Below are 13066 nucleotides of genomic sequence, written 5' to 3'. Positions count from 1 at the left end.
CTTTAGCAACACTTTGAGTTTTAATGCTGCTAAAGTTAAGTCATTAAGAATATTTTGATTTTTAATGATACTATAATTAAATATTTAGCAACATTTATTTTGTGAAGTTGCCGAAGTTAAAGAATATAGCAGCATTTTTTTTTTGTTTATGTCACTAAATTATTCTAACAATAAATTAAAGCATGCAGGAGTAATTGTTGTTTAGTGCCACTAAAGTATTAGCAGTAGTTTTAGTCTTTGCCGTTATAGCTAAACAATAGAATTAAGTACAAAAACACTCAAGTACCGATACGGATACGGATACAGATACAGATACTTGTATATGTGATTTTTTTTCCGGATACGGAAGCTGCTTACAATATCTAAATAATAAACAGTAAGCTAAATCCCCAAACCCGCTACCCGACCCGACCCGTTAACCCATCTCACAAGTCATAACCCACACTCCCTCCGTCCCTCCTCATCTCTCTCGACTCTCCCTCCCTCTTCAAGAGATGAAGCCCTAGTTACGCGACTCATCTCCATCTCTCCCTCGCTCAATCCCTCCGACAGGTCTCCCTCTTCAATCTTCACCCTCCGGACATCGCCTCTATCACGCTCCGACGACTCTCCCTCTTTTCCGGCCGGTCGCTGCCTCGTTTCTCTTCGACGACTCTCCCCCTTCACCCGACGGTCGCCGCTTCCATTAAAGGTCCTGAAGACAACCAATACAGCAGTAAGCATGTCTATTTACATGAATTTGTTAACTTCAGATTTTTCTTCCCCCCGTATACCACGAATTGAGTTCATCCATTTCAAATAAGTAGATGAATATTGAATATTATCTTTTGCACGAGGTTGTATGGTATTCACAGGTCTTGCTTTTAATGCTCAATTGCTAAAATTGTGTCTTTGCACGTTGAAGAATATTAGTGATTCTGTATTTTCTTTCCCCCTTCTAGACTAATAATATTGGCGATACTAACAAGCTCTTAATTCTTCTTCTTATTTTTTATTCCACTAGGTTTCAGATCAGATTTCAGAAACCAATTGTTACTCTAGGTGATGGTTGTTTAGAGACCTTTCAGTTTATTGGAGCATTCCCTCTCCTTCTCGAACATGGTGTGCGGGCTGTTTGTAGCTTGGTGAACATGTTCCTCTTGATGTTGTGAGTTACTTCCTTATAGTTACATTAGTAGATCCTAGTCCTTTCAGATAAGTAGCATGATGGTTTAGATGGACTATATATCATGGTTTAGTCTATTGATCCTGTATTGCTATGTTTGTCTTGTTGAATAGAATTCTCTAAGTCAGGCATATACGTGTTTGATTTCTATCCGAGATACCCAGGGAAAATGCATATGCAGTTCCAATGAAACAATTGTCAATCGTTGATGACATCAAGGGCTGTGAAACATGCATATTTTGAACTTTTGATAATGAGCAATGGTTTTATAAAGGATAATATCTAACAATGAAGCAAGCATTGGAACAGCACTGGCCCGTGTTGATGGGCACCTTCTAGAAGTGGAGAAGGTTTCTCTGACGAATTAAGCTGTTATAATCAAATAGCTATCTGAATTATATAGAACAGACATGTTTCTATGTTGCAGATATTGGAACTAAAGAGAAATGCTTTTTCAAAGTGGCACAAATATTTTTCAGTGGAAAGAGTGAATTGTGTTAGTAGGAGATACAAAATCATGTCATTTATACTTTTCAGCTTAGTGAAAAAGGATATTGTAGGACTGATGGACTGGTTGAGACAACAAGTTGATCTCGAATTATTGTTGAATAAGAACTAACTGACTAGCTAAATACTACAATAAGTCTGTTTGATATAGAACTGTTGGTTATTATATTACTCAAGTGGCTTGGTTATTAAGTTGTCTAGACTGGTACTATTAAGTGGCTTTCTGGTGTTAGGATAGAGAGCAGTAGTTCAAATGCTTTGGGTTGACTTATAAGATGTACAATCGGTGGATTTCATCATCATCAGGGACGGTTAGGAGCTACTACTTAATATGTCCTACTATCCTATGATTCAACTTTTTGGATCCTATCAAAACCACATGGAGCAACTAGACATAGACCGACTAGTTTTCACCTTAACCTGCTGCATACAATATATATGGATTATTGTGCCCATCGACACGGTTGGCCAGGGTTGATACGGGTCGATACATATCATGGCAATGAATTATCAGTATCGATACTCAGGAATGTTTACACATCCCCACTTGGAATTGAACATATCTTACTTTAAACAAATTGATTTGTCAAAAAAAAAAAGAAAAACTAACTAATTTGGAGCCTCTTTCATCTCTTTTTATTAGTATTTGCATTGTAGTGCTTAATCTATATAGATTATACTTCAGATTTAAGAAATCAAAGAAAACTTCCAATTTTCCCGAAGTTATTTGCCCCTACTTAGAAGATCTGAGAAAAATCAGAAAAAGCAATGAAAGTATATCAGTAGAATATAATTGCATATTTACACTAATATCTAATGTTGAAGGTCTTTACATCAGCCTTTAAAATCCATTTTAAAGCTCTAGAAAGATTTAAAGATTGTTTTTTTCTATATGCCAATACGCTTAGCATAGTACGTGCTAGCAATGCCTTGTGCCGAGCCAAGGTCAGCATGCCTCGTGCCTTTAGCACAACAATCCTTGACAATGACAAAAGCATTATTGCTATATATTCCTGGACACAACTTGTATAGTTTGACGAAGCAATATCAAAAGGTTTTGTAGTTTTGACACTTTCTTCTTTTGCACTGTCATTTTCATTGCAATGCAATCTAGACTCAAGATTATGATACAATTTTTTTTGTTATAGACAGATATTATAGTTAAACCTAATAATTAATATGAGTTGAAAGTACAGAGTTACATAGTGATGCATGAAGATCACTCTTACATGAATGAACAGGGACAAGGACAAAGGATGTTTAGTGTCAGTTATCTCTGCATAGAATGCTTTTGTTCTCTTTTGTTAGCAAATAATTGGCAGTTGTTAATTGTTCTTTTTAGCCATTTGATGGACTATTGTGGTGACTCATTTGGAAGGCTTCCTGATCATCTCCTCGTAGAAATTTTTGTTCGGACACCTATCTGTGATTGGGGTCAGATTTCATGTGTCAATAAGCATTGGGCCACGATATTTCGGGGGGAATCTTTTTGGCAAACGGCTATTATAAGGAATTGGCCATTAGCTGGCCGCAAGAAAAGGTGGCCTGGACCAATTCCTCGAGGTTCAGGTAGAAGGTGAGTTTGTTAATGAGTACTCTAATTATAGCTTTCAATGACTTAATATGCAACTCGATTTTGTACATGTGTTTATTTATTTATTGAGTTCCTGGTATTATTTCGTTCTTCATATGTTGTTTTTCTCTGTTTACGTGATTTGTTATTCATTATCTCTTCCAGCATAATTTAGTTCTAAATATTTTAGGTGATTTTGGTGTATCAATCCTTAAGCCTCGCTCACTTCAGGAATAATTTTTTTCTTATTCTGGAATACAATTTTTTATTTTAGAATAACAGCTAAACATCATAAAAAATTTATTCTAGAATACAAATACTATTTATCAAAATTATATCTTACCACACACTAACCAAATTACTAATTTATCATTAGTCTATCTTATCAACCTCTTTTCCATTTTTTTTTTACTTTATATCACATTAAAAATAATTATTACTTTTATTTTAGAATACAAGTGAACATAAAAATAATTATTCTTAGAATAAAGAGTTCATTTAGTAATAACAAAGAAGAATATCTATTTTAAAATTAACCTTATTTCCAAAGTAAGCGAGGCATTAAAGTATAGATAATTACTTAAGTTGCTTGATTATATACCTTTGCAAGTGAACATGAACCTTTTCCTTTTGAAATGTATCCATGTTTCAAATTGATGAGTTATGCTATTTCAAGATTGCTGGTTTTGGCTTTGCTTTTGGAACACTATCAGCTGAAACCAATCTATTTGTCTCAAATGTCTTGTTTCCTCCAAGAGTCAAAACCAAAACCAACCGGAACTTTAACCATAGTTTCAAGTGCTTCAATGTCTCAAAGGTCTGTCTGTTTTGCAAGGGTGTTTCCTCCTGCTGTTTTTTGATGTTCGGAATGGAATTGTATGGCAATGTTAGAGCTAAATTAACTGAACTGATTGATTTAGTGCATGGAAGTGTCGGGGCTAAATTGACCAAACTGTAGTCCAACAAATGATAGTTCCTAAGTCCTAGTTGATATTTGGTTTTCCAGCACCACTGTATAGATTCTTGTGCTTAAAATGTATTAAATGGATTTGGTGCCAAGCAAATGCAAAACCATTGACAATGTGTCTGACGGGATCAAGTCAAGTTAGTTGGTCCAATAAGACTGTTCAAGCAGGGTGATTCAAATTTGTTGATTAAGTCAAGTCTGATCCAGATAGAAAGGTCATGTTGGATCATGATAGGTTGGGTCTGGTATTAGAATTCATATTAAGTTATTTGGAGAGAGATGGTCGGAGCTTTTCACTTCTCTAAAGGAATTGATTCTTTCAATTGTTTCAAGTCAAAGTCACTATGAGTTTACATAGGCAATCAGGTTTTATTTCTGCCATTTGATTCTTTAAATCTGTTTGTCTTTTGATGTATTTGCTGAAGGTGATATGTTAGACTGCAGAATTTGGGCAATGCTCTAGTTATGGGCTTTGTAGTGGAGATGCAACTCTCCCTCTCTCTCTCTCTCTCTCAGATATTTGTGAGTCATGTTATGCTGCTATGTTGTCTGAAGTTTCTATGCCTTTATCAACTAACAGATTCTTACCTTAGAAAAGTGTCACTAATAATGTAATAATATCATCAGAGAGGAGTTTCACAACTGTTGCTTTTGCATGTCTTCTTATTCTATATATTGTCCATATATATGGTAGTCGTTATTTCCTTTCTTTTTTCTTATCATAATCGGCATAGTCATGTATGAAGAATCCCTTTATTGGGTTTAATCAACTAATAAGTTTTTTGTGATAGTCTTCTATATTTGATTGTGGAAATATTTGTATGAAAATGAAACTACTTGTTGTACAAGAAAAGATTTAGAAATTAGGAATTGTAAAACAGTACAAAATTGCAATTGTGATCCACCAGTATGGTAGCAAATAGAACCAAAAATATATGTATGTTATGCGGTATATATTTATGTGCGAACATACATCTTGCCTCTACCTCTAGTGACATTGTTGGGCATGAGTATCAGGTTTTTTCTTTATTCTTAAAACACTACAAATTTTTAAATATGAGTACACTGAGAACACTAGACAAGAATGCCTGACATGAAATAGCCAGCAACTCTATGATCTACCCTTTGCTTTTTGTATGATCTCCACTGAATATCATGGATTATGGATCTGAATAGATGGTTTTAGACTTTTGATGGGCGTGAAAACACAGCTGCAGCTTATTGTTTGGCTAGCGGCAGAAATATTTTCCAAAGGTTTAGCACTTGAGAGACTGTGGAACACATATAAAACTGCCATTGGACAAAAGGAAATTTTAAATTATGTGATAGATGTTCGACTAGTAGAGCTTACAGGACTTGCTTTTAGTGTGTTACCCCAGCTGCAATGATTTTGAATTAAATCATTTCTCTGCTCCTGAAAAGGTTGCACAATTATGTAGAAGAACCATATAGGATTATTAGGTGTGTACATCTGAATACAAGATGAGGATGTCCTGAATTGGAGTCGCCAAAATCTGTGTTGCATCCCCTTGTAAAGGAAAGCCCATATAGAATCCAATCCACCAGATATCTAACAAGATTGTTTTAGACCTCTAATTGGCCTGTGACTATACCTTCTTTTTATGTTTTGATGTTTCTTCGTTCCAAGTACACCCAGAGTTGCCTGTTCCTTTTCAAGCCTATCAGTATTTCATATCTCATGATGCTACTCTCTACCAACTCAGAGACCATTTTCCTGCCACTCTTTTGTGCTGAAGAAATATGCAAAATATGTTTGTTCCTAGCATAGATATTTATAAAATATGTTTCACGGGATATTCTTTCTAATGTATAACCGAAGTGGCATAAATCTTGCATGAGAATCAGGCTATCAGTCAAATGTAAGATTACTTTCCCAGTTTTATACTTCTTATATAGGTGCTGATGAACTGACCCAATTAGTTGGGTCTGAAGGTCTGGTAATTGTTGTTCCCAAAAGCAAAGACAATATTGGGAAAAGCACTGCATCTATTGGTCTGGCGATAATCTGTTCTGAAAGTCTGCATTTGATGTTTTAAACTAAAAGAAAGGTAAGTATTGAAAATATATTGTTCATGTGGAGCATGTCAGCAGCAATGCTAGAAGATAGATATTTTATAAGCTTTTCTACATTTTGGTTATTACTGGTACTCTCTACGCAATTCACATTCAAATGGTGTGGAATTGGATATTCATGATGTGCAGCATCATAAGAAATCATTTCATCTTCCTCATATTTTTATGCAGTTGCTTTAATTGCAATATTCTTGGTCATCAGCCTTTTAGGACATCTAAATTAGCAGGGTATTATTCATTGTGTACCCTATGCCTCAATCATAAACTCAAGTCTGCAATTGGACTCTTACTTGTTGCAGTTATTTGGGAAAATAAGATAGCGCACTGCTTTCCTTTTTTATTTTATATCATTTTTAGTAGCAATTATATGGTAAATTTTTTATTTTATTTTATTTAATCAGGAGATATGCAGCCTTATATGTCGCTGAGCATCTTATTGCATCAGATGGTGAAATTGACGAACTCGTGGGTCATACTTATCTTTATCTGAAGGAGCAGCTTGAACTTTCAATGGTTCCACCTCCTTCCAGCATACTTCATGGAACCATAATTGGTGGGTTTTAAACTTTCACTCTGTAATTATTGCTTTTTCTCCCATTTAATGCCAGGATGTGGGAAAGCTGGATTAAAATCACGCCTGCACATTTGTTGGTAACAGTGAGAATGAGGCCACATTTCTCTAAGCTTCTCAAACTTTCAAAGCAGGGAATATGTCAAAGGCTTATTGATCGGTATAATAATAGAACTTTCTGAAAAAGGATTTTTGGATTTCTTTTTTATGACTATCTAATGAAAATCTGCAAATTGGTCTTTGCCACATGGGGAGCACATAGGCATAAGTGCAGAACCCTCATGAGAAGTACTATCCTTCCATCCCTGCCCATGTTAAGTGTCTAGTTCAACTTAAGTGTACTGCAATATGTGCTGTCAGTTAATTTTCATAAAGAATTGAAAGAATTTGAAACTATGGTCGAATTGATTTCTTTCTAACTTTTGTCCCTCATCTCTTGGTCTGGATGTTTATCTAATTTATCGCTTGTTCTAATGGGATTCCTGCTGGCATCCATGTTTATATTTCATGATGGCTGTTTCTTCTAGACATTCCCACGTATGAATAAATTTATATAAAATCTTATAACTAATCAGCAACATTTTTTTTAAGCAGATCAGTTTATCTCCTGTGGTAGGTCAAGAGACAAGGCCCATGAACTTGCTTCACTGATATGGTTATCAGTTATTAACAATTTGGAAGAGAACCAGAAAACGTTCTTGCTACTGAAACGTCTTGCGCAAGGAGGAGATGTAAGTATTGTCAACATTTTTCAGCAGTTTTACTTTTACTTCATTAAAAGGACTTACTTGCCTTTAGACTATAGAATGACTAACAAAAAATTGTCCTACTAAGGCCCGATCAAATTCCGACATCAAAATATAAGTTTTCCTAATAGATTGTTGATCACCAAAAGGATAATTTGTTGTCAGTTAGGCCTTGTTATTAACTTTTTTTCTCTAATCAAGTTCAATCCCCAATAAATAAATAAACAATAATATATAAATTTTAATATTCTTTCAAATTGATTTTGATTTACTATTGATGACTTAAATCTATCAATTTCATGTCTTGTCAATCTTATCTCTCCTCCCTTTCTCTCTTCCAAAATATTTATATTTTATATTATAAAATATATTCTATTATATAGAAGTGAAATCATATCAAATTGAGTATCTCTCATCTCTCACTAAACACGAGACAAGCAAGCAAATACCCACTTAAGCCCGCAAACGCATATTATGAACACCTTATAAGCCAACAAATCTTTCTAAATATGTACTTAAGTCAGCAAATAGTTATTATAATATTATAATATTATTATATTATTGTATATGAATATTATAATATTATAATATTCATGTATTATAAGACACCATATAATATTTGTATATTATAATAATGACCACCATCATTACATGAAAAGGATATTTTTGTCCATCAAATGTACATATCATCTATTTTGCTCCAAATCTAATATTTTTTTTTCACTTTTTTGTATCACGTTATAAATAATAAATACACTCTTAGCCTTGTTCAGAGCCAATTATGAAATTACCTTAGTCTAATTTAAGATATCTAAATTAAGATTAAGAAATAGAGCCAGCTAATTTAGTTTAGAGTTTGGCCTCAAACCAAACAAGGCTTTAGGTTTTCATGATTCTATAAACAGGGAACTACCACGACTTCTTTTATATTCCTAAATGCGAACGAGGGTGAGCAAGAGAGTTGTTTGCACAAGCATTAAGTCTAAAATTATGAGGTTAAATTCATTATTGAAGTTAAACTGTAAATCTGACACTGAGAACCACACCCTAGTATTGGTATTTCTATATTTTGAGTGGTGGTATGACTAGATGCAAGATCAAGATCTTCTAATCTATCAATCATAGTGGACCACAAGTAAGCACGCCATATGTATAGAGAGACCTATCCACCATAACATTTGTTTAAGAAGTTAAATACGAGATTATTCACTAAGTAGATGCATTGCAGCAGAAATTAGTTGTAAAAGATAATATCACAAACATGGATGGACATTGGACATTATTTCTTTGTTGGTATCACCTTTAGGTTGCCCACCTCTAAGTTGTCTGTACTGCACTTCATTTCTTCTGCACCTTTTGCCGAACTTTGTCTGGTCATTTTTTCTTAAATTCTTTATCTTATTCCTTTTTTTGTTCTGTTGCAGTTTTTCCTTCCATATCCGTACTCAAGATCATATGAAGTATTGTGGAGGGTATATGAGAAGTTGTTTACAGATTTCCGTGATTGCTTTACACAAACTGATTACTATGATGTGTTGGCATGTGCAAAGTCCAGGTTCCAGCCATTACCGTCAACTTGGTTAGGCTACTAGCCTCGATGGTTTTGCTAAAAACCAACTTATGTGTCATAGATTTTTCCTGTAATTATGTTGTATATCATTCCAACATGAACGGTAGCTTGCTCAAACTTCCACCAAACAATTGATTGTGTCATATTGGTCAGAGAGGTGACCATATTTTTTTCAGGTTCTTGAAATATAGTGATGTGGGGGGGCAGGTCATACAGGCCTTATGCCTAATAGACACTCTTTCAAATTATATAACATACATACATTATGTGTTTAATGAACAGTTCTTTTTAAAATACTTCGATGCAGTTAGATTAGAAACTAAAGAGGAAGAGTGCTTAACATCATCTTGGAGATCCTCAGGTTTTGTAGAGCATCTCGTATGTTGGAGTTCGCAGAATGTGTGTATCTTCTTGTCGGGATGAATTTTTTGGTGTACCAGGAAGCGAGAACCATCTGTGACGTTTATTGATTGAAGATGACGATATAAGTGAAAAAATGGTCAGTTATAAGTGAAGTCGCTCTCTTTTTATGCAATTTAGCAGACATTGGAATGCCTGATGGTTTTGGTCTCTTCTCGCTTAAGTAAACTGACTGACCTCCGGACTGATATCCACAAATCTCGCGGCGGTAATTGGTGTCTTCTCTAGTTCCTCGTTTACTTATATAGAATAGGAATAAACTAATTCTAAAATAAGTCTCTTTATTCTGGTGTACTAACTAAATATTTTATCTTATTTCAATATATTAATTTAAATTTTTCTCTCATTCTATTCTATAATTTTTAAAAACTAGTTTATTAATATCTTGAAATTACTATTTTTATTTTTATGAGTTGATTACACTAATTTTCGGTGTAATTAGCTATGGTTATATTTTCCTCTTCGTCTCTCTCTTTCTTTTCTCTCCAAAGGCAACGATGACCTCCTTCACTATGCCCAGGGTTGAGCTCTCTCAACCTCTGCAAACCTCTTATCTGACGAAGCACTACGAGCATGCTTCCCTCCAACGAAGCACTCTCTTTGCAAGAGCACATCTCTCTCATATCTCCAATCAACCGATAAGAGGGAGGCTCTTGCTTGCTCCTACTATGCACCTCCTGCGAGCTACTCTTGCAGGTGATGCACTAAAGACTGCATCTTTGCCCCCTTCTTCCCTTTTGACGATTCCTACAAGTTTGCCATCGTCCATAAGGTCTTTAGTGCTAGCAATGTTAGCAAGATGTTGCAAGTGCAGCGCCTCTAGTTAGCTATATAGTTATCTACCTACCACTCTGCAGTACTAGTTTTATTATGAAAGGTACTAGTTTTATTATGAAAGATCTAGTCTTATATATATATCCTGCATAGATTTATGAGGAGTTCAATTATTACCACGAGACGTGCAACTCATAATGTTAATATATATGAGATATATTTATATCTTTAAGGTGATATGTCTTGGTGCTAATTTATTTTATGTGAATGCAAATTTATACTATAGTGTGCGGATGTATAACTATATTGGCATGAATTTTTGAATAGTTAGTGCAAGCTTATAGTATGTAGTTCAGATTAATAACTATGCTGGCATAATTTTTTTAGATAGTAAGTGCAGGCTTATAATATGCAGTGCAGACTTATTTTATGTAGTGCTTAGTATTTATTAATAATAATATCTAGTGCAGACTTATTTTATAATTCTAGGTATGCATGCATGAATTTTTTGGTAGTTAGTGCAAGCTTATATTTCTTTGTAGTGCAAATGTATTTTATGTAGTGCTTAGTATTTATCAATTACAATATGCAGTATAGACTTATTTTATGATTTATAAGTATGCATGCATGAGCTTTTGGGTAGTTAGTGTGAGCTTACATTTCCCCGTAGTGTAGACTTAGTGTAGTGCTTAGTATCTATCAGTAACGACATGCAGTGCAACCTTATTTTATGTAGTGTAGACTTATTTTATGTAATGTTCATTGCTGAGTATTTGTTGGTTTTTGGATGCAGTGCAAACTTATTTATCCGCAATGCAAAGGAATATGTGGATATTAGTAGTTGGGCAGAAGACATGGATATTTATTAGTAGTGAAAGAAAAAAAATGTGGGTATCCACTAGCAGTGCGGAGCTTGTTCAATGCATGGTTATTTTATTTTTTACGGAGGGAGCAAGTGTAAAAAATATTTTAATCTCAGAAATGTGAGAATGTGCTTATTAGATATAATAATTACGAGTATATAGAGTTTAGTAAAACCATAGTTCTAATAAAAATTATAACCCCATAATATAGGCTTATATTTTTTTATAATACGAACTTATAATCCCACCTTATCTCGTAGTGCATGGTTATTTTGTTGTAGTGTATGATTATTTTACATATAGTACGAGATAATTTCTTCATAGTGAGGGCTTATAAAACCCGCATTACCTCGCAGTGTAATATTTTTCTATTCTATACAGATATATGAAGTATTTTAAGTCCGCAGTTATAATAAAAAAACATCCACATTTATAATAAAAAAATATTATAAGTTTATATAAATATATATTACTACTACTATAATAAGCCAATAAAGGGTACTTTTGTCATTTGGTCAAAAATATCACACATCAAATATAAATTATTACTCCTTATATTAGTATTGAACTAAATATTAGAATAACTTATATTAGTATTAGCTCTCATCTTTTAGTATTAAAAACTAAAATAGTTATGCCAATTACATCCTTATTTTATAACTGAACACATCAGCGATTATCATATATCCATTTTACTCCAATTGTTGTTTACTACCCTGTGATCAAAGTGCAAAAGGATTTAAGCTTCCAATTCCATTGATCATCTTCGTTTCAAGTGGAATTGCCTCGGTAAGGTCACATTGCATCTTAAGCTAAAGATGTTCCATAGTTTTCTTTTATTCTATTCGGTTAACTAAGATAAGATTAAACTAAGGTCTAAATCTAGAGGGATACCACCCAAACTATGCAGAAGACATCGCTAGACCTGATCAAATGGCCCAGCCCACTTGTGCTCTGTCTGACCAGGCCCGATTTGGACCGGGCTTGGGCCAGGTTAGGCTCGGCTTAGCTTGAGCCCGAACTCCCAATGGGTGGCACGGGCAAGCCTTTTGCTTGCCTAGCCTGGTCGGAAGCCCGTCCATCGGCCCGACCCAAAGGCTCAGTCTAAAAGCCTGCCCTTCAGCTCGCACAAAAGCCCACCAGTTTTGGCCCGCACAAAAGCTTGCCCGTTCATCCCTCAACTAAGCCTGCCTATATTACTATAGTGAAAACTAACAAGATTTTAGTATTTTATACCATTTTATATTTTTTTATAAACCCAACTCTCCTATTGGTGATTGACCTAGCCCACTTCTACGGTACTATGTACTAACGGTAAAAAAAATTATGAAAATTCACAAGCGCTCTCATGGGCCTACGGGCGGTAACGGATTAGATTATTTTAGCCCAATCCGAACCACTTATAGGTGGGCTGGCGAACACAATGGCTAGCCCGATTGGCCTTGTACCTCAAGCCCGCTCGATGATTAGGTCTAGACACCGCAAACAAACAATTTAATAGGTGCCAATGTGCTCCACTTTGATCCGACCCAACATAAACTCGACTAACCCATTAGCAATAAGACTTGATCCGATTTGCAACCGCCAATCATAAGTTAAATATAAAAAGATCAATACTCTTTAAGAAACGGGCTACGGTGTTTGACTTTCAAAATTATAGGCGACTACGCAATTACTCAACCTACTGAGCTTCCCCTTGTTATGCGTATGCGTTCCTACCAATACCAGGATATATGTCAAAGTGGACCCCATTTCCCACCAGGGCATAGATGTAATGTAATGTAAGCACGAAGGGTTTCTAGGGGTAGTTTCGTAA

General features: G+C 34.8%; 1 protein-coding gene across 4 annotated transcripts; it reads left to right on the top strand.

The window, feature by feature from the left end:
- Positions 1–468: 468 nt before the first annotated feature.
- LOC140773439 (uncharacterized) lies at positions 469–9487 on the top strand. 4 transcript variants are annotated; one of them, XM_073115991.1, is made up of 6 exons: positions 469–691; positions 1004–1147; positions 3015–3248; positions 6708–6859; positions 7472–7608; positions 9048–9487. In XM_073115991.1, the coding sequence occupies exons 2-6, from the start codon at positions 1131–1133 to the stop codon at positions 9213–9215; spliced, it is 708 nt and encodes a 235-aa protein (XP_072972092.1). In that variant the 5' UTR covers positions 469–691; positions 1004–1130; the 3' UTR covers positions 9216–9487. The 4 variants fall into 4 exon arrangements, with proteins under 4 accessions (XP_072972092.1, XP_072972094.1, XP_072972091.1 ...); XM_073115993.1 differs by having other exon boundaries at positions 469–715; positions 3051–3248; XM_073115990.1 differs by having other exon boundaries at positions 469–715.
- Positions 9488–13066: the final 3579 nt, after the last annotated feature.

The sequence above is a fragment of the Typha angustifolia genome, chromosome 13, assembly GCF_048772165.1.
Source record: "Typha angustifolia cultivar Huaian chromosome 13, ASM4877216v1, whole genome shotgun sequence".
NCBI lineage: Eukaryota > Viridiplantae > Streptophyta > Magnoliopsida > Poales > Typhaceae > Typha > Typha angustifolia.
This window is presented reverse-complemented; position numbering and strand designations above follow the sequence as displayed.